The sequence below is a fragment of the Melozone crissalis genome, unplaced genomic scaffold (genome assembly GCF_028551555.1).
Source record: "Melozone crissalis strain CALT ecotype California unplaced genomic scaffold, PUWL_Pcris_2 ptg000034l_1, whole genome shotgun sequence".
In the NCBI taxonomy this organism is placed as follows: Eukaryota; Metazoa; Chordata; class Aves; order Passeriformes; family Passerellidae; genus Melozone; species Melozone crissalis.
This window is the reverse complement of record NW_026535812.1, coordinates 9,890,410-9,913,690: the sequence shown is the minus strand read 5'-3', so window position 1 is coordinate 9,913,690 and position 23,281 is coordinate 9,890,410. Positions and strand designations below refer to the sequence as shown.

At 40.1% G+C, this 23,281-nt stretch overlaps 1 protein-coding gene across 4 annotated transcripts in view; it reads right to left on the bottom strand.

The window, feature by feature from the left end:
• The window catches only part of NYAP2 (neuronal tyrosine-phosphorylated phosphoinositide-3-kinase adaptor 2), a 136,812-nt gene that overhangs the window by 69,339 nt on the left and 44,192 nt on the right, over positions 1-23,281 (bottom strand). For all 4 annotated transcript variants that reach the window (XM_054283096.1, XM_054283097.1, XM_054283098.1 and 1 more), the window contains one exon: positions 4,444-4,742. In XM_054283096.1, the coding sequence (XP_054139071.1) occupies positions 4,444-4,742 (299 nt within the window). The remainder of the gene's footprint in view (positions 1-4,443; positions 4,743-23,281) is intronic.

Here is a 23,281-nt window from a genome sequence, read left to right as displayed (position 1 = left end):
TCCATATGACTAAGCAGAATTTAATAACAAAAATGAACTTTCAAAATGCAGTTTACTTATATCTTTTCATTTTTATTTGCACTGCAGCAGATCTGTAAACCTTTCCTGTAGACATGCAGTGATCATATCAAAAACCCTGCTTGAGGCTGGTTACATCAGCCAATTATACTGCTTTATTACTTCCTTTTTCTGTGAGACTGGGCACTGAAAACAAATCAATTAATTATACTTCTGCATTTCTGCAATAAAGAGCCTTTCAGGATGAAGATTAGATATGCCTTCTATGCTGAAATGTTATTTTAAATTACCCTTTTCAGTTCACTTCCCACTTCCAATGTGTGATGCATGGGGCACAGCTCCATTTGTTTGCTGTTCCTACCAGAGTTTGAAAACCCTGAAGAAAAGACAACCCACATTTTTAAAAAACACTTTCTAGAAATCTGTCACAGAGGAGAAATGCATTGGGTGGAAGGCGTTCAGTGGGTGCATAGGAGAGGCAGCCTGAAGAGTGAAAAATGGAATATTAAAGCACAAGAGAGGACATAGAGTTTGGAAACACAGCAACAAAGCTAAAGTCAAAGAGAAGGATGCCTTCAGGCTGGAGAGGGCTCTTCCAGGCAGAGCCAAGGTAGGCTGGGATGAACAAAAACCCAGTGCTGCTGCACAAGACAGGGCCAATGTGTGTCACTGCAACTTCAGGGAAGATTCTCACACTCCCACAAATATGGGAGCCAGAGCACTTACAGGAGAAGTGCACAGAACCAGTGGGGGTGTTATTGCTGCTATTTGAGCTCAGGAGGAAAAGGTCCTTCAAGCTCATGACCAAATTTATTCTGCCCCTTCTGCAGTGAAGTCAGACATATTCAAACCAATTTAATGTCATGGCAGATATTACCATGGCATAATATTCAATGTTTGATTTCACCATGATCAAAAAGAGTATCAAAGTTACTATCAGTTACTGGTTTTGTTTGTACAAACCGGATCACTATCAAAAAGCAAAAAGTAAACATGTTTAATAAAAATGAGTGATGAGGCTGTCCCTGGTTGTCTAGAAAATGTAGCAAATTCCTTTTCAGGAGTAGCCACCAGGTCAGACAATAGACATTATAGTCTGAATTATTCTGCACAGCCATAAAAATTTAGGCTGAGAACAATTTTGACTAATCCTTTGTAGAGATTCCATGGTAGTTGATGGAGAAACAAGAGGGGTTTTCATCATTATCTCCCATAGTTCCTAGAAAAGGCTCCAGTCATTTAACCTGCCAATACCACAAGTACATGCAAATGTGTGAGACACATGCATATACAAATATTTGGGTACAATATAGACAACGGTGACTGAAAGTTAAACCTGTCTGTTCTTGGACCTGAGCTTTCAAAGACATCCAAAAGAAAACATGAATACTGTATCCTACAGAATTTCTCACCTGAAATTGGGAAGAGGCAGACTTACAAAATCTCAAATTCAAAGTTTGCTACTAGAATGAGAATTGTTACATAGGTAAAAACATCAGTAATGACCTACAAAAAACAAGACTACTAGAATCAGGGTTTCACAGGATTCTCTGAGCAAAATTTCATATACTAAATTTGCTGGGAATTTATTTTTGGGCAACAATAATAATTTCATATTCAGTGACAAAGCTTGTCTAATGTTTGTATCAATCAATACTGCAGGTAATGAACTTTGGCTTCCATCTGTTCTGCTCCTCTTTAGAGGTTCTAATCAATGTATGACCATGGATTTTATATAAACATTCCTATGTTAACCAGATTACTGTGAAAATTCATCAAAAAAAGTTACCTTGGAGTGCACAGCTGATAACAAAGCCTCTCCTAGTGAGAGTAAAACATCTTAGAAGTCCAGTTCTGTTCATCTAAACACCATATTGTACCACCCTTGAATATATCTGTGCTAAAATTTGACTGCTTCCTTATAAAAAACCCAATCCAAACCAAAACACCTACAATCTGATATTTCTATGTATTAAACACTTTGATGAAACCCCAGTATACATAGAAGCAGGGCAGACATTCTGAACGCACAAAACCAACTAAGATTAAAGGGTTCTGTCAATTGAAAACCTCCAGGAACTTCTTCATTTTAGCCTGAAAGTGCCCATTGCTGCTCTACTTGCAAAGCAGCAGAATGAGCATAATACATGTCATAAATTAAACATCAGAGATATTCTTAATGTTCCATGAAGGCATTTATTCACACTGAAAAGTAACATTTAGGTATTATCTTTTATGCTGGTGATGGAGTATTACTCATTCATCAGTTCTTCCCAGAGATTTGCTATGAATATTCAGCTCTTGATGACAATAGTGAGAATCAAGGTGCTCTGCAATCCTTGGACTCTGGTATGGCACCATTGTCATGCAGAGGAGCCAGAGTGAACAAGGCTGCAGCACCACACATGTCACTCATAACTCGTGTGATGGGATAGATCAAGCTCAGCCTGCACAGAGTGGAGGAGGAAAAGTGTCTTTGGAAACAGAAATGTCAACCAAGTTTGGACTTTGAAATCTGTCAGAAGGGACATGACTACATATTCCTTTCTTCAATTCAAATTTCAGATGGCAGATGATGATGAGGGAAAGGAAACAAAATTGTCAGAACCTTCCAGAATGACAATAATGCTGAAGAAAATCTAGTTCTGTGAGGACAAAAGCTGTATAAGGGGTCTGCCATGACTTCTGTGAGGCTGGCAAAATACTTGGATGTATTTCAGTTATCACTGTTATTATTGCTACTTCAAATCTGTAAAGTTCTCTTGGTTCTCAGCAAATGAGGAAAAGGGCTGGGTTATGGATGTAAAACAGACTCCATTCCTAACCATCCTAGAGATGGTGCTGAGGTCAGCTGTTCTGAACAGCACCATGTACTGTGTGACTCAATTCACACTTGCAGGAAGAGTCATTATACAAATTAAAATACATTAAACCCTTTCCTACTACCCTGTCTGCAAAACAAACTTCATCTGGTCTTGGTGATTCTGGTTGGACAGATTCAGGGAAAAAGAGTGCTAAGAGGCATATTGAAGAATTATAAAAATACTTTAAAATGTTGTACTTTTAAAAAGAGGTTTAGAGTAATGTAACAGCTCCTGCCTTTCACCTCAGAGCATATCAGACCAAGTTTTTTGCCTCTTTTGATAGTAAACAAAAATTTGAAAGACTTTCTGATAAGAAAATTTAAATGTCAAAGTTAAATGTTTTCTGTGTAGGCTTTGGTCCAGTAAAACTGTGGAAATCTGCTTTTGTTAAGGACAGTTACTTAATGGTTGCATTTGTCATGTTAGTCTGCATGGAGTTGATGTCATGGTTGCTGAATATGACAAGATATGGAAGTAATAAAAAATGTCATAAGCACAATAACTACCAAGAGAATAAATAAATCCACAGCTGTGCCCAGCACTTGTGTTCAGCTTCACAATCATAGACATATGTGCCACCATGATTTACACATTCATTGGCATCTTTGTTATCAGTGACAACTTTTTAAAATCAGATTTGCTTAAAGGGAGTCATAGCATGAATGTAGCTAACAAGTATTTCTGGCCCCAGCACCAAGCAAAGGGATACACACTAGGAGGACAACGTGCTGCGTGAGATGTCAAACTGATATGTAACACAGCAGTGGGAGACACCAGCACTGATCAAAACCATTTGTTCTTATGGGTTCCTTCCTACAGTTCACACTGCGATGCAGAGTCATCCTGATCTCTCTAGGAGAGAGTACAGCTGGTCCTACTGCTGCACAGAATGTATTTACAGCATGGAATAAAGGAAGGAGATGACCCCTACAGTGTTAGCTCATCTTTAGCAGTGCAGAGTAAGGAAGCAATGTCTTTAATAAAACTATTTGTTAATTCTCTGGCTGAAATGTAACTGGGAGGAATGGGAAGAGAAAATGTAGACTCGGACACAAACAGAAGCTTTGGGCTATCCATAATATCATCCTGGCTAAAATTTTTACTGTTGGATGATATTTCCTTGCTGAGGAGTTTCAGGGCCATGAAGTATTCTTTTTATTAATTTCTATTCTTCACTCCTTTGTTGACAAGAGCCCTTTCCAGAGCTGTGGTTTGCACCATGCTAATTGCATGGTCAGTGGTCCTTGGCTGGTGGGCAGATAACATTGGCCTAACATTCTAACTGACAGCAATCTTTTCCCCCTTCATTTGGAATAAATTCAGCTCATTCTCCAGTATACATCCAGACCATGTAAGTGGTGCAGTTCTGTGATAAATGTCAAAGGCAAAACTACCCAGAACAGTTGGATAGTTGGTTCAACATTTAGACATCAGTGGTCTAGGATACCTGTATTGACACTGTTACACAAATAGAGAAACATACAGCTAATTCTTAAATGCAACAGGATAATCTTAAGACTGGCTCATCAACCCCCTTTTTCTCAAAGAATTTCAGTGTTACCTTCAGTCCTGTCTGGTAGTTTCCCACTTTTGCTTGTTGTTCCAGTGTTGACAGTTTCAGACGAGGTGCTCAGTTTGGTGTTGGGGTCTCGCTTCGGTTTTGGAGGCGGCTGCTTTCGAGAGCTGCTGCTTTCATCATCAGTTCCTCCAACTGAATGAAGAGACTGGGATCTGACAGTGAAGCCACTGGAGCAGGGGTGTGGCAGTCTGTCCTGAGGAGCAGGCATTGTCATAAATCCCATGCGGAAATGTTTCCCCACGTAGCTGCCTTCATTTCCTCTTGCTACTTCTCCACCTATGCTGTAAGAGAAAATAAAAATATAAGCAAAAGGTCCTCCTTTGCCTGAACCACATCTGGAACCAGGGTCTCAGTTCTGCCTGTGACAAGCAGACCATGTTTTTGAATTTGAAAACAAGAAATGCTCTTCTCTGGAAAGAAAATGACTACTAGAAAAGTCTATTTTTCAGTATAAGCTGCCAACAACTGAGATATAGATACACTGCTAAGCCCTCAGAATTTTACAAAAAGAAATCAAGACAAGCTTTTGTCAGGTTTCATAGTATTCTAACTAGAAATTTTCTACAGAACAAATTTCAAACATTGAAAGTCAGAGCTGAATTTTCAGGAAAACAGGAGACTGAGTAGGGCAAAGAATAACACTTTAGAAATACAACAGGGGGTATTGATCCACACCCTCTGACACATCTTTGACTACAGATGCTCATGTAGCTTGGGAAACAAGGCTCATGGCATCCAATCAATCTTTTCCCTTGAGACTAAAGAATGGTAGAGAAGAAATATTATAAAAATTACTTGTCCATAGGAAACTCAACATCACATCAAATCCACGTAAATCTGCAACACAAGCAGCTTCAGACTGGTAAATTACAAGTGTAGGAGATGAAAAGGCCATGGACACCAGGTGGGACACCAGGAAGAAAATAACCTCCAGGCATTTAGAAACACAGGTAAAGAAGAAGGAAAGTTAAGTTGAAACAAGTGCTACCATACCAATCACTGCATTTTTCTGAGGGTGGTATGACTGAGAACTTGATATTATTCTTGTTCCACTCATGCTTATCAGTTCTGAAAAACAGCTCTTACTGGTGTTTATACTGCAAACCAACAGCACATTTCAATTCAGGCAAGTCAGTGACTATGCAAAGAAACTCAGCAACACACACAGGTCAATGTGGGCCTGTTTGCAAGGAGGTTTGAAATGGTACCACTGTGGGCATACAGAAATGTCAGCACAGGAACTGTGAAGCATCAGAGAGCTCTAATTAGCTCCTGTTTCCCCTTCACACAGAGTAAACCTCTAATCTGGGTAAATCCTTCTCTGAAAGTTTCTTACTTGATCTTGCCTTGGTCTGGTGAAGTTTATTTGGTGCTGGTACACATTTCCTTTTTTAAAAGAGAAGAACATTTCTCAGAAGTGTGAAGAGTAAGCAAGGCCACCTCATTTCCACCCCATCTTCACTGTAGGTAAAACACAAGCTGTATCTAATTGTCCTAAAGGCATCAGACTGGCAATAAGCAAGTCTGCATATATATAACTTATATATATATATATATAAGCTTTGTACCTGATAAAGCAGAACTTTTGTTTGCTTATTACTCTCCCTGCATTTTTATTCCATTTCCTCTCCACTTTCAAAACTGGTTAACAACAGAACAGGTCTAACTGACCGTGTGCCACTTTCCAGGGACACTGACACCTACCCACAAATGTAAATGCGTGCACACATGCCTGCCACACATGTGCACACACTGGTCCATGCTCATAGCCAAGTTGTTACTAAATCCTAATTGGCATCAATTCTGAAGGGATTTGCAGCCAGAAAGATCAAGAGGTAGAACTCATTCATTTGAATATTCTAAAAAACCTGTAGTTAGTTCGAATGATTAACTATGCCTCCACTAATCTTTCATAAATTGTTCTGAAAATAATATAATCCTCTGACACTGGACTACAGAAAGGGCCTGTCATATTATTTAAAGAAGATTACTATCCAAACATGATGAAGAATGCAGGTGGGGAGTCTGCTTCCTTTCTTAAATCTATTGGATAATCATGTTTAGCAAAGAAAATTTCAGTTTGCCATGTCTCCAATATTACAATTCTTAACAGTTTACATTATTTAATTACTGCATTTACTTCACTGCTGTAAGAAGGTGTTTGAACCATCCAAAAAAAACAGGTTCTTATGCCAAGCTGGGTGGACTTGCACAAATCCCTCTAAGGTGATATATTTCACCCTTTTCCTAAGAAAACACAGAACTGCATTTATATGAAGTGTGGGGGTGTTTTTTTGCCAAACTGCTGCATCTTGTATTTCAGAAATTAAAACTTACAAAATGCAGTCCTGGTGTCTAAATGCATTGTATCATTAAATAGTTAAATCAAATCCTTCCCTCCACCTTAATTTTTCTTTCTTTACTTAATTTCAACATAGATGAAACCCTCACCTGCTTCCTACACTTTCTCCAGAGCAAAGAGCCTAGAGCCAGGTGAGAGAGAGGTTGTGGGTACAGATGGGAACAGAACTTGCTGCTGTGCAGCATCACAGCTGGAATAGATCTGGTCTTGCTTTCCTACATCCTCTGCTCAGCTACCAGGGAAAACCAGCACAGCACCATTTTCCTGTTTTCAGCCACATTTAAAGGAGTATTCATTTGTATTTGAATGCAGGAGCCAACACTCAGCTGCTGGTGAAGCTCTGTAAGCCAAAAACTGAAGAAGACTGCCCTCCAATCCTTGGTCCTGGGCCCTGGTCATTAACCAGGATCACAAAAGGCTTAGGTTTGTTCCCTACACTGGTAGCAATTCCCAGGATAGGGCAGTGGGTGTTTCCCAGCTGGCTCTGACCAGTTCACACCACCACAACACACAGTGGGATGCCAACTTCACACCTCAGCAATGCAGACCAAAATCTCCTGTGTGTAAAGAGAAAGGAAGAACTCCAGACTCGCATCAAGAGCACAAAATCAAAAGCAGGATGTCAGATTTCAAATGTAGCATCCCCTGCCCTCAGGTAGCAGCATCCTGAAGGTCCATTTAGACTTGTGCAATGCACAGTCTTGCTGTTGTTACATCATGAACCCAAACAGAATGAAAGGATTTATTTATACACTCCTCCTGCTCACAGCCACAGGAATTGGCTGGGGCTAGCATGTGTCCCACTTCAGCACAACAAGCTGACAAAGATTTACACATAACTTGCTGTGCAGCAGTGACTACAAAGACAGTGAGAGAGAAAGGAACTGTGTAGGTCTCACTCCATTATTTCTGACAGGTAAGACTCTGTGCTCTTCATTGTACTGATAATGAGTTCTATCTCATTTCAAAACTGTATTATGTGAGTTGCTGCCAGTATTACATAGTTTATTAATATATATGGAAATGCAGATTTGGATTATTCTTCTGGGAAGTTTAAATTTGAACTTGGCCAGGATCAAATGCTTCTCTGACAAAGAATTATGTACAGCATTAAATAACTGTTAAAAATGCAAGACATTTGTCTGCAAAGAGAGCCATGATTATATAACAACAAAGTCAATCACATGATAGCTTGCGTTAAACACATCAAAGCTGACTTGGTGCTGAAAATGCGCTTCAGTGTTTGCCCCGGTCTAGTGAATGATGTGCCACAGGTGGAGAAAAGGGCAATGCCAAGTGTCAGATACCTTTAAGAAGATTGTTGTTTACCATCTCTCCCTTCAGAACCACATTACACCTCCAACCCCAGCTCAGCAGGCCCATGCAAACCATTGAGTGCTACCAGGTTACACACTCTCTCCTTGGGGGCACTGCAAGGGAAGCAAGACCCCATCCCATCCCTCTCCCACACAGTGATGGAATTAAATCATTACAGAAAACACCAAAACTGTCAGATCAGTCTTAAACCAGTGACAGCAGATTTCAGCTTTCATTTCTAAAATATGAACAAGAGATCTGACTGATGGAGCCAATGAGTCTCATTACATCTCCACACAGGTTTTGTCTGTCAGCTGAGATTTTTGAGGTCAGAACTGGGCTAGCACCAAACCACACTGGCCTGGCTGCTCCTGCAGCAGTGTCAGCCTGCTGGCACATAGGCTGTGGTCATGGCAGGGCTGCACACTTCACAGCTCACTTCTGGTGCTCTGCCTGCTCTTTTCCACCAAGCAGATACTGGAGTACTGATGTAACTACAGCAGAGAATAATGGAATAACATCTTTGAAGAACTACAGAGGAGAAAGTCTTTTATATTATTAATTTCACTACATATCACAAGAGTGAAAGTTACAGAGAAAGACTAAACATTAGAAATGAACACAGAAAGCAGTCTAAATGTAAACAGCATGGGGAAGGTCACGTCCACCTTGCTTTGCCATGAGTCATAATGTTCCTGCTGACTCTGAACATTTTTTCAAGTTGTTAAGTTAGAAAACTATGGCAAGTAAATTTTCATCACATTGATGAAAAATATATGGCAAACAATAAGATCCAGAGGCTGTCTGCATCAATCAGTGTGGTCTTTTTAGTTTGCATTGTTTCTATTTAATATTGCAAAGAACAATTTTAATTTGCTGTGCTGTTTCATTACTTGGTCCAGATAGAAACAGAATTAATTCCTGGAAAAAAAATTAATAGTTGTATGAAAACTTTAATTTTACTTGGTGTCACTGTTTAACTATAAACAAAATAGAATTAAATTATTAAATTCCTCAGTGCAGCTGTAAGGAGTAGAAATCTTGGACTGAGACCATAAAGTCAGAATACCCTGGAGATGGATTTTCTTCCTAGCTATCTATCAACCCTTGTTCTTTGGTTTTCATGCAAAAAATCTCCTATCAGTTTAAATTTACACTGGATTATTTTCATCCCTCAGGCACTAAGAACCATTTCATAGTTCTCCTCATCTTTGCATGGTTTCCTTTTTTCTTCCTGTGCTGCTTTACATTGGATTTTCTGCTTTTTTGGCACAAGTCCAAAAAGGGAGCTACACCTGATTAGGAGATTTGACCTCCAAAGCAGGAAGAAGGGGGATTTGCTCTGCTGGGTATGTGTCATCTTTGAAGGCATTTTAATTTCTTTGTTGTGATGCATTCCAGTCAGGGACCACAGAAAGTCACCATCCTTCTAAGTGTCGGAATTCCAGGTAGCCAAGAGAAACCATTTCAAGAGCAGCTGCTTCTCCTCTTGTACTTGAAGAAGATTGACCACAGACACTGGTTCATTTGCTGGCAGAAGCTGAGCTGGGAGTCTCTGCAGGCTCCTCTGTGGAATGGGGAGAGCTGGGAGTTCCAGGGCAAGTGAAGCACATGGATGGCCAGGTTCCTTCCCTGTGGGGAGCTGCAAGCCCACGCTGAGCTAATCCCCCCTGACATGCTTCTAATCCACCAGGGAAGCCATCTGAGTCAGAGACAGAAGTCACTAAAAAATTAACTGATAACATAGGAAGAATTTTCTGCAGAAATGACTAATCATCAGCAAAACAAAAGGAATAAAAATACCTAACTCAAGGATCTTGTACAAGCTGGCTTGACTGTGCAAACAACAGTTTATCCCATGGTGTATTTATATTTTCTGGGTTAAGACAGTAGCTACTGCTGTTTTAACCATTTCCTTGCTCTTCCAGCAGAGAACACCCAGCTGCCCTGCTCATATCAAATGTTCTGCATATGAAGGGCTGAAATGGCTTTGAAATGTCTATTCCCCATCAGAATAAATTATGCACACATATACTAAGGATGACACATTTTACTTTGTATCTGAGAAGCACTTTCAAGATTAGCATAAATTATATTTGTAAATTAGAGGTTGGATGCCAAAACAACAGAAGATATACTATTTTTATCCCCCTAAACATGATTTCAACAGACCATGAAATGTAATACTGAAGAAATAAGGACAGGATCACAATCATGGATTCAGGAACTACACTGTAGGTATGGTTTTGCACAAATCTATAGCATTTTTATCACAAAAATTAAACATGCAAATTACACACATTTATCTCTAATTTTTTATAACACTTCAGAGTTCCCCCTTCTTATTCCCAAAGAACATACACACTTTTTTTTTTCTGCATTACTTTTCTGAACTACTCAAACGACTCACCATGATCTCAAATCAAGATCCAGAGAGTAATACTACCATCCTTTTAGATATAGGCTAAAGCACAAATGAATTGTGACAAAGGTCAGATTTAGAGCCATTTTGTGCACCTGGAGGACTGCCTAAAATGAGCAGCCAATATGCCTATGCACATCAAATTTCTTCCCTCTACCATATGCCTCTGCTTTTGAGGTAGGAGATCAGGTGCTGCTAAGAAGTCAGTCCTCTCAGGATATACAGAATACATTAGTGCTACAAAATAAAATTTATTCTTTTATCCCACCTGTCAAACCCACAGGCCCAGGGTTTGATCCTGCAGACATGCAATGACAATCCTGCTCTGAGTACCCAAATTATTGCACTGAAACACCCAGGAAGCTTTGTGGAAATTGCTTGTGCCTCATGAATCTCTTGTAAGCAACACCACTCACAGATGTGTATCCACTGCCTATTTTGACACTAGGTTATTTCTTTGAGCCCTTTGTGCTCTTCTTGACAGTCTGCCATCCCCAACAGGACTCACAGAAGATTCTCCAGAAGAAACTGAACTGCCACACCACATGTTGTGGCTGCACTGTAAGATTAACTGAATCCCTGGGGAGCAACCAAAAGACAGCTGTAATCCCTCTGCAGTGCACAGTGCATAATAAAAGCAAAACTAACCAAGACTGTCCACAGCAGGTTTTCCATATGATGCCAGAAAATCTGATTTCAAATGATGATCTGGTATGCTCTGCAGTGAACTACTTTTATAATACAAAACATTGAAAATTCTAGCAAGAGTTGGAATTTCAGGGAAAAAGAAAAAAAAAAAAGAGCAAAATCAAAACAATCCCAAAACACTTTATGAGAAACTCTGATAAATTTATAACTTTGTTTGCTATTTTTAGAACAAATCTAACATAAGCTGGACAGTTTGGAAAGGAGTAACTGAGGAGTAAGGACCTTTCAGATCCACAGAGAGCTCAACAAAATTGTTTCATGAGTCTGAACAGAAGTGCAGGTACTAGTTCTATTTTCCACTGGCACCGCTGCTATTTATAGCAGACTAACGATGCCTGCATTGGGCTGAACATCCCCAAAGGCCTGGCACTGCTCTCTCAGCAGCAACAATTGTCCCTGCTGTTCCTGGGTACAGGGACCCCAGTGCTGCAGCCCACCTGTGCCTGGTGACCAGCTGATGCACGTGGGGACATCTGTGGGCTCTGAATACACAACACTGGAGAGGCTGGAGTGAAAAGTGCTCTGCTGTTATATGGATACAGTTATTTTTAATTTTGCATTGGGGGATGCACAGCTAAAAGCCTGCAAATGAAAGCTCATATGTTCAGAGTCACCTAGAATTAGACATGGAGCATATGCAATGTTTAAACTGAGTGCAAATGCATGTTCACATTAATGGAGTGGGGTTTTGCATCCTGTCAAAAACAGGTGGAGCTCGACCAAGGCTGTGTTTTTATCACATTCACTGGAAAACCACATGGCTCAGACTCCATTCTGCCTGAGCAACTGCAGCTAAGTAAATATTTCAATGAGATATGGGAATAAATTAACATGCAGAATAATTCTTGGGCATTTCTGGAAGAAAATGTTTCTTCAATTTTGACTCAAAGTTTCAATGGAAAAAAGAAGTCTTTACAGAGTATAAAAAACACTTTTTGCGGATCAGATGCTGTGAAAAGTTAAAACCTGAAGAAATTAATGAAATGTGGTGAAACTCTAAGACAGAGACCTGTAAACCAAATGCTCTGTGTGGGCTGAGATGTTACACTGGGTCTAACCTTTCCCAATTCAGGCTTATTTCAAACACTGATTCACTGATTGTACAGATGCTCTTCCCAGTCCCTCAAGAAAATGTGGCACTGCTGCTTTTTTTTTTTTTTTTTTTTTTTTAAATCTGAGCTTACATTAAGTTGACAAGGAAATTATAGTTTTTAAAAATGCTTCCTATGGTATCCAGTTCCAAAGAGAAAGGACTCTGAAAGTACTCTTCAATCCTGAGTGGCAGTGAACAGGAGGAGCAGCGTTTCAGTTCAGAGGACAACCCCTGAAACACAGCACTTTAACATAATCTATAGCAAAACATACAGATTATTTTTTACACACCTGGTCACCTGAAGGTCTAGTTATTCCAACATTCTTCTGGTAGTATTGTCATTCACAATTTGCAGTTCAAAATGCATTCCCTGAGCTTAGAGGCACTTCCTGGCACACTGGGAGAAGGTCTCAGTGGCACAGGTACAGCAGGGATGTGACAGGGATCCAGGTCACACTGAAGGGACAGTTTTATGCAACAGGAACTACTCCAGATCTATTATATTCATATGGGGCAATTTTGCCTCCAGACATCTTAGCACACGACAAAATTTGGAAGTTTACATTCTCTTGATCAGGCATTTATCTGATTACAATTTCAGGCACTGTTTTTATTGACATTCATGGTCATTTAGTAGTTAATAAAAAAAGCATCTGGACATTAGCAATATAAACAAAATTTAACCTACAAATTGTATGTTAAAATTTTCATTTTAGAGGAATGCACACTTACAAGGACTCTGGGTGCTGGACTGGTCTTTGTACAGAAAACAAAAAAAACCCCATTTTACTGCAGTTTACCTAGCCTAGCTACATAAATGTTCTGCTGGATACTTCACTCTGCTATCATAGGTTGTGGAACCCATAGAAGTCTTCATCAGAAAATCCTTTTTTACCTGGAAGAGCCCTGCCTGGGCCCATCACTTGACTTTACAGCTAGAATTAACTATCCTTGTGCTATTAGGTATCACCATCTCTCTGTTCCTTCTGATGTCTGAAGGAAAGGTTTCAGCTCTTTTGTCAATCACTACTCTGTATTTTAAGTGGACAGCAGTGATAATCTCTGCTTTGCAAAATGAAACAGACTCAAAAAACTAAGTGAAATATTTTTGATAAGTGTAATAAACCCAGGAAACAGGAAAGGGAATCATTCCACAGATGTGTACATTGGTGTCCCTCCCTCCTTCCTCCCAGGACAGTCTCAATCTGCTAAATAAAACTACATTAAATCCTGTACATCAGTATCAACTGTTCCCCTCAGAGCCTGGAGAGGTTTTTTCACTAAGATACAAAATTCTCATGAAGATCTCCCTGCTTATGTCACTTCTCTATTTGTAACAAAGTGATCATTATTGCCACAACAGAATATTAATGTGCTTCATATCTAAATTTAGAAATAATACTATAAAAAACTCTTTCCTTGTCTTGATGGATGTCAGTTTCATAGCCAGGGTTGTCAGAAGCTACTTATTTGTTCATAGAAATAAATTTAAAAGGACATTTTATTTTCAGAAACACAGTTAATTTAATATTGCACATCAGAGCATGTGACAAGCAAGTGTAGCGGGCACAGAGGTGGTCAGGACCCAGTGATTTGAGTGAGGACACTGACAGAGGCCAGCCAGCAAACACACATCTGTCCCCACTCATGTATGTACTCAGCACAACCCTGAACCCTTTCCACACTGAGGTTTTCCAAAACATTCATTGCATCTCCATTCCCTTTAGAAATCAAGGTGAATTGTCCAAATGCAAAGCACAGAAACTCTTTTCTCCTCTGTATCCATGAACAGATCTAATGGGTCAGACCCAGGAACTCCAGCAGTCTATTAAAAGGTCTTTATGTACACAGGAATTTAACACCAGAGACAACTGGCTACAATAAAAGCTGCCAATAAACCTCCTAAGCTGCCAGAAATTAGCACATGCTGATTTTCATCACTCACAGAATTACTTTTGCAAATGGGATGATCAGATAATTTTGGGAACTGCTGTGTTGTGCTTTTTTTTCCCCTTCAAGAGTAGCTTTTTGCCAAATTTTTGAGCAAAAACCTGTGTCCAACAAGCTCTGACAGCAAAGGAAGATAGTGCTTAAATGTTCCTTTAGGGACATGTACTTACATTGCCCAAAGGGTCATCACTACAACCTATGAAGCTGCAGTGAAATGCAATTTTGCTGAAGCAACAGCTTGTTTTCCAAGCTGTGAAAGTCTGTGTGAGGATTTGTTAGAGAGCTAAAACATTAAAACAAAGAGCAACACCCTTGTAACCTGCATTTAATGGTGTAATGGTGAATTAAATGGGGGATGTACTAGTTTAGTTCCCTGCATGAGAGGTGATCAGCTCTGTGCTGTTCACACTGAAAGTATGTAAATTCCCTTTATTCCTCAGGCAACTCTTCAGAGCTGTCATTTACTGAATGTTATGTTTCAAGAGTCTCAGCTTGAAGGAATAATGCTGTGTGTGCACTGAGGTTGTGAGCTGTGGCAGCCAGGGTCACACAAAGTCTGGACCTGATTTTATGTAAAGATGACAAACCACAAATAGTGCGCTGTTACTTTCCTTTGCTCTAAGAATTATAGTTAAAACCTGCAAAGCTGCTGGTAATAAGTTGTAGCGAATGTACATTTCCAGGTTGCATAAACCCCTTTGAAAATCTTCTATCTAGGAACAATAACCCTGGCATCAAATGAAGCAGATTTGCCTCTCCCAAAGCTACATTGCAGGCAGCAGCCCACTTTAAAACAACTGAAAGGGGAAGGAGCTCAGAGACAATATTTGTGTGAGGTTCCAGCACTGAAGTCCAAATCAGTTATCTGCACACCAGGCTTCACACAGGGGCTGTTTCTGTCACTCAGAAGAGCAATTCAGCTATGCTTTTTAATTGTTTATGTATTTTTAAACCCAAGAAAATAGTGTTCTCTGCTCCAGAATGTGATACTCCTTTCCCTGCCCTGTGGCCCAGTGCCCACACAGGACACAGCAGCCTGTTGTTCTGTCCTTACTGCACCAGCCAGCCCAGAGTTTGCAATTCTCACATGCTAAGACAAAAAAATTCCTTCAAGGTGGTCTCATGATAAAAATCTGAAACCAGAGCAGCCTCAATTCAAACATTTTGGGTCATTGTGTTTAAGACTGGAACAGTAGACTTTCAAATCCTACAGAGAAGTCGTGACAACATCTTTTAATAGGCACTTTCACCCACTTATTAACTGGTGATGCCCTACTGAGCTTTAAGAAATAGCATCTCTGAATCATGGAAGTTGGAAAATATTTTAAAGATCATCAAATACAACCATCAATCCAGCACCACCACCATGTTCACCACTAAACCATGTCCTCAGTGCTAGAAGGATGAACCTTACTGGGCTTTGCACACACACTTCTGTGAATTTGCATGTGAAATGATTTTGTACCCTACCTAGAATTGCATACAGAAATGTTAATGTTCCTGGTGGTGAGCAGCTCATTATCCTGGTTTCTAGAATCTCCATTTTATTTTTACCTCAGTAGAAAGTGAAATATAACAATTGTTAAATAAGAGCTAGCAGCACCTAGTTATTTAACCAGTGGATACATTGCTTTACAACAAAAGTAGGTGATTACAGGTAAGAAAAGAGATTCAGCACAACTACATTATTGCAGCTCGAAAGTGCCTTCTAGAAACTTTGTGGAGGGAAAGGGTAAAATCAGCATGTTTCCCATGGTGGGTTTTGAGTTAAAGGGCTAAATATGACTTGTCATATTTTCAAGTTTTGCCTTATATCCACAACATACTTAAAATGAGAGCCAAGGCTGTTTCATAGTCCTGCTGTTGGATTCTGGAATGGAAAACTAAATGCAATCTAAGGTTGTAGGACACAAAGCTTGGGAAGTCAAAACTATGGAGTTTCACAGACGTTTGTGAGTGATCCAAGCTGACACTTTTAATCCACACTCAGATATTAGAAAAGGGATATTTCATAGGTGTATCCAGTAAAATTAGGATAGCTTTGATTCAGGACCCAGAACAGCATCAAAAGGGCTCACAAAATAATAGCATCAAGAAAAGAAATATCTCCTAAGGAGAGATTCCCTTCCGTGACAGTGACAAAATTGGGTCATCTCCTAGATGCTAGCATCTATAATTCTTGAAATGCAGATAAAATGCAGATAAAAATAAATACAAAATATAAACGTTCACAATACATTGGAGTTATTTATGCATATACTTACCAATCTGTGTTTACTGCCCTTCAAGCTGCATACAGAAACAATTAGATGCCTGTTTAGAAGGGGTAGTATGGAGCATGCAGATCTATAGCTTTGATTTAAAGAGTATGACAGGCAATCAGTGTGTGTCAGAGGAAGCCCACATCAGCAAAGAGACATGTTAAAGCCACATTTAAATTTTCTTTTTTAGGACTGAACAGATGAGTGTTTCCTTCATGTTCTGAACACAGTGAGATTGGGAAATATTCTGAATTTCAGGCTAGGAGAAAATGGATTGCTTCAAATTATAGGAAAATGAACAGCACAGATTTTATTCCTCACTTTCAGCAAAACTGAGTAGTGCATAGCAGAAAAAGAAAAGCCAGATGCATTACTAAGTCTGTTATATATTTCCACCAGAAGCACATAACAACTAGAAATTAACTATTTCACTACATTTTTCAGTCTCATGAGATAAACATTAAATTCAGCTAATGAACTGGAAAGAAAAAAAAGTCTATGGATTAATATTTTTTAAATTATTAAATGAAACAGGAATACAGGCAGGAAATTAAAGGCTGTATTCCTGTATTAATACTGATGTACAATTAGAGCAGCTAAAGATCCCTTTTACAAAGATATCAATATCACTTCCAATGTAAAAAAGATTTACATTGCTTGTTAGAATATGAACTGAAGCTATTTCAGCTTAGAAGAGTCTGATTGCAAAGCCAGAAAACTGTTAAAATGCAGACTAGTAGAAAGAAGACAGCTAAGCTTAGCAAATGGGTTGCATTTTGTTTTTGAAACCAGAGACTCAAACCATCATGTATTAAGTTTGAAAGAAGGCACTACAAAATCGAGAAACCTGAGCAGGACCCCCAGTCCCTTCTGTCCCATTTCCACGCACAGTCTCCTCACATCCTTTCTCAAAGCCAGGCTCAGATCTGTTCCTCTGTGCTCTGTCAGGACTACAGAGCCAGAGAGATTATAAACAAACTGCTCTGTTTCCTATGCAAATATACCAAGGTCAGCTTTTTCCTCCCAAGTGAAGTCACTCAGTGACCACAGTGAATGTGGATGGCTGGACAAGTGTCTCAGAGTGTCCCTGCAGAGGAGCTCTCTGTGCCCTGTGCTTCCTGTGGCCAGGAAGAATGTGAGCCAGACAAGTCTCTGTCCTGCTTTTTAACTGCAAAGTGCAAGGCAATTGAGAGTCAAAACAGAGCCTAAATCACCCAGAAACCAAAGTTCTTGAGATTAAAGCTCCCCAAAACTTCCTTTAGAGACAGTTATACACACACGTGCCACTCACACAATCTCATGCAGAAAGCTTCAATCTCAGCTAGTGCTGCTCTCAATGACAATGTTCCAATATGTGGTTTAATAGTTCCATTGGTATTCTTTGAGAATAATGACTGTTCTTGTTCCTTTTTGTTTTGCTGCATTTTTTGTCATTTTGCTAGCTTCCATCCCTAATGTGTTATATTATTATGCAGGTCCTTGCCCAGTCTATCTGTTACCTGCTCATTAGAACTCCTGTGGTAGAAAATGTTCCTGCAGGAACCTAATTCTAGTGCATTCCAATTTATTTTCAAGCTGAGTGAGTCTGAAAACTCAGATTATTAAGGTGAGTTTGCAGTGATGTATTTGATAGACTGTGTTTTGTTGTGTTTGGGCAAAGGGAAATTCATCTATAGAGTTTTAACTTTATACTTATAAAGCTAAACAAAAAAATAAGTAAATCTAGATCCTCAAAGAAGTCTGCATCCACTGGGGCTTAAAAGTGACTAGGAGATCAATGGGCAAAACAATTCAAGGCATTTCTTTGTAAGCTATGTGAGAGGGATATATGGCAATTAGCGATACAAGCTTGTTCTGATGACATTTTCACCATGCAAACCTACTTTGGAATTCTCCAAAATAGCTTGGAAATTTCCAAACAAGTGTTTTTAGTTTAAATTGCTAATAAAACCACTGAGTGGATCAGTGAGTTGAACTTACAACAAGATCCAGCAGCACAAAATTTTTATGTGCAATTTTAGGGCTGAGCTCCCTACAGAATGACCATAGAGCTCTTACTGCACTGCAGTAATGGCTATAAAATATTAGCAGTGTTAAGTAAATTACAATATATTATATGAGAAAGGCCTTCCACCAGGTAACATCTGGACCTCCAAACTATTCAGTACAGGCCTCATTACTTGTCTCCAACTTATTTTAAAATCATTTATTTACTAAGACTTAATTTAAAGCAAAAGAAAAAGGAAAAAGAAATTCTAAGAGTTTAATCATAGCTAAAAGGCTTACAGCATGCACATTTTCTTCAATTTATTATTAAAAACAGCAGCAAAAATTGACTGTGGTATTGAAAGGGCAAGAGAAAATTAAGCAATGCCTCATCTACTACTTCCAACTCAATTTTAAGCACTCTGGGCCTTTTCATATAAATGGCAATTTTATTGCTGGCATTAGAGAAGTAGTTATCCTACTCTCTGAAAATGCCTACCACTTTCTGAGCAAGTCTGTGGAATATGTGTAAATGATTAACCACAGGCCAGGTCAGCTCAGACACAGAGCAATTACAGACTGGTGCAGAGCCCTGGAAAACTTTAAAGCCACAGGCCAGCAGAGACTCCTGATTGAGAGATGCACACAAAGCCACTGGCCAGCCACTGCTGCCAGAGCAAGGTGGTGTCAACAGCCTCTTTCCTGTGCCCCTGCGCTGATTTTTTTCTCATTTCCTGAGGCAAGCCCAGTGTGCACACACCCAGCAGGCATCACAGCCACCCCTAGGAGGCTCTGCTCTTCCCAAGAGCTGTAACAGCCCAGGAGCATTCGTCACACCAGCCAGCCTGAGCAGAGGGGGCCTGGTTCTAGCCCAGTCATGCCTTAATGAGAATATCATCTCCCTTGTAATAAAAGACACCAAATGAAACTGGATATTGAGGACTCATACTGTCACGAGAGGGAAAACTGCTACTAAATATTAGCTTATCACTAGGTATCCAACCAATTTCACAGAAGACTAGCAGCATCTCGTTAGGTTTATATATATAAACTGTCATCTGTTCAGTCCATTTATAAAATGTGGGAAGGCAGCAGGAAACCTAAGGATTCATGAGGAGTTCTTGGAGAGAAACATCCACTGTTCTCTTTGTCATTTCTCTCAGCCTTTGATTTTAGCCTCATCCTTTCACAGTTCTTTGTCCTCCTTTCTGCATGCCCCCTGCTCCAGCTGGGCCACTAGTCACCCTGGGTGCTCCATGTTAGACACTGAGAGAGCTTCTGTGTAAATGTTCAGCACCAGCAACACTGTGTGCAGGCTCTGACATTTTACACCACTTGCTCTTAATCTAGGGACAAAGGCAAAGGATGGCATGAGGTGCACAGGGGAAAGCAGAAGCCACCCTACAAAGCTTGTTGTGACAAAGCAGAACTGGGCCCACAAGTGGAGCTGCAGGTCAGCAGGAGGGCAAGGACTTCAGCAACCCCACTGAGTACACAGGATCCAGCTATGGGCAATCCTGCACAGTGATATAGTCTCAGGGACTTGCTCTACTTTGGCCTTTCCTGATCATTTCCTCTTGGATAGCTGCTGTTGCTCCATTTCAAAATTTGACAGATGATGCAGAACAATCAGCTGAGCCAAAACCTGAATTCACGTGCCATGGTTCCCAAGCGGCAACCTCAAACCCAGAACCACTCTTTGCACGCTTCTGCATTTCTCTGTGTGCTTTGAGTTTCACCTCTGAAATACACAGAAACACTGGTCTGAACAGAGCTTCAGAGCCCTCAGAGCGAGGGGAATCACAAGGTACCACACATCAACTCAGGAAGGAAATGTTGAGGCTGTGATGACCCCTCCAATACACTCTTATTTACACAAGTGAAAATGGCATTTTCTCAGAAGGCGGCCAAGTCTTTGGCCTGAGAGCACAAAAGGGGTTTGCAGTGAGGCCACAGACCTGGAAAGCAAAGCAGAATGTGTTCTTGGCTTATCTACAGCTGCTATCTCATTATTTCCCACCTTGCTGTCCAAAGTTCCCCAGCACACTAGCAGGAGAAGCAAGTCTGTAAAATACAATATAAACACAAAAAATGATAAAATACCTCATGTTGTCAATGCGATTTAGCCCTTGGCCAGCAACCTGTGAACAGATTTGAGTAATTGGACAATCTGTTCATAACAAAAGACATGAAATGCAGGAGTGTGTCCAGTAAACATGGTGAAGTGCCAAGGCTAAGGGGATCAGTAACAAATGGAGAAAAACAAGTTATTTTGTTGTCCACAAGCCAGAGAAACAGGAAGAGGAAGATGAGGAAGAAAGGGAGAAGTCCTGCCCTGATCATAGTAGATTCTTCATGGATGGCTGCATATTTGCTGCACTGCAGGTACACTTCCACATAATAAACCTGAATTCATTAATACTAAATATTTATGCTCAGCTTGTAACTCATCCAAAAAAGTAATTATTATACATCACGTTGATGGAGAGAATAAAATCATTAAAATTTGGATCACTCACACAAGATACTGTGTCAATGCACAATTAACAGTAAAATCCCTAGTAGAGTACATTCAGTGGGAATAGTCCAATGCTTTCTAATAAAGCAATGCAAAATCTGTTTTGCTGTAACACTGCCCCGGTTCCAGGTGGGATGGAGCTAATTTCTTCTCAGTAGCTACTGCAAAGCTGTGTTTTGGATTTGGAATTAGAATGGTGTTAATAATACAGTGATGTTTTGGTTATTTGCTAAGTTGTGTTGAACCTAATTCAAGGACTTTTTTCTTATCTCATGCTCTGCCAGTGAGGAGGTACACAAAAAGCAAACAAAAATGAACAAAACCCCAAAAACCTCCCCCCCAAAAAATTTAGCATAGCTTAAACTAAGAAGCAGCTCTTGGGACTGAACTTTGTAATATTTTCCCAGCAGCCCTGGCATGTTACAGGTGTCATTCGTGGGGGGACTAAAAACACAGAGGTGAGCTGGTAGCAGCAGCACCTTTCACCTCATCATGACCGGTGAGGAGAAGCTATAGAAGAAGAGACTCTCAGTGCCCATCCTCAGCCTGTTTCCAGTCCACTTGAATATCTTTGAGAAAGGGCTAAACAACAGAAACTCCTTGGCTGGAAATGAAGAGCAGAGCAATCAAAAGTCATACCTTGAGATGTGACAGTCAGAGTCCTCTCTTTCTCAAATAACACTTGTCAGAGATTAACATGTGGCCTTTTAAAAGGCAGCACATTCCCTGCAGAAGTCACTGTCCATGCTGGATATGGCTTCCAGACAGCACAGAGGCCTTGGAATCAAAGCCTGGTTGGAGATTGTAGGTCTGTCTTGGAATTACCAATAGCTACTTAAAAGATATGTAGGCTAAAGCACAGTTCAAACACACTGGAGGGACTCTGATACAAGCCGATGACAGACACAGCTTTTAGGGGAAGTGGCTGTCCAGTTTGGCACTGGGAATACATCACTACAACATGACCTACACAAGTTGTGGGTGTCCCTTTGGATAACCCTGTATGTAAACACATGGTGCCAGTGGTAAAACATCAGCTGGCAGGATAAACTGTAAAAGACATAGTATTAAATCAGGCATTTGCAGGGCTCAGGTCCAAAGATACTAATCCTTTCATCAGGATTCAAACTGGCAATATTCCATATAGGAAGACATTTGTTCTCTCTCTGGACTGGATATAAAATTTTTCTGTTCTAGAGAGCAAACCTTCTTCTATTCTACTCCCAACTCCACTTCTGAGGAAAGGCATAAAGCCTTGTTTGCCTTCTATGTGTCTCAGAGAGTGACCATGAGTGCAGTGACAAGGCGATGACACTATTTGGGGAGGTGTAATGCTCAGATATGACTTTGTATTGTTTCACAAAGCCCAGCAATGGTACAGGAGCATGCAACATGTTTGACACACACTAGGATCAAATATCCTCACTCACTGTGTTCTGATACAGGCCCACCTTAGTACATGACTTGATCAGAGCCTTAAGTTCACAAACAAATCCAAAGTTTGTATTTAGATCTGCTGACATGGGTCTGTTACTGTGTTCACAGGGGTCTTAGGATGAGGGAAGAGATGAGGATCTGACTCCATGTGTCAGAAGGCTTGAGTTATTATTTTATGTTATATATTACATTAAAACTATACTAAAAGAATAGAAGAAAAGATTTAATCAGAAGGCTAGCTAAGAATAGAAAAAGAAAGAATGATAACAAAGGCGTGTGGCTCAGACTCTTTGTCCGAGCCAGCTCACTGTGACTGGCCCTAAATTAGAAACATCCAACGTGGGCCAATCACAGATCCACCTGTTGCACTCTACAGCAGCAGATAACCATTGTTAAAATGTTGCTCCTGAGGCCTGTCAGTTTCTCAGGAGGAAAAATCCTAAGGAAAGGATTTTTCATGAAAGATGTCTGTGACAGGTCTCAATGCTGGCACAACAATGGTATTCAAAATTTCTTTGTTTGAAAATAATTCCAGCATTCTAGATACCACATCATGAAACTGCTGACTTTTTTGTAGCAACGGCCATTCCCTCACAAAACTCATCTGCAACAAGCAGTTCTCCAAAACTAAAATTGCCATTCTGATAGAGAAAGATGATCTGAAAATTTAAGCCAGACAGCAAGTAAAACCAGTTGGAACTACTTCAGAATATTCAGTCTGTGATCATTCCCTTGAGTCTCTGTTTTGCCATTTTGTTTATTCTTA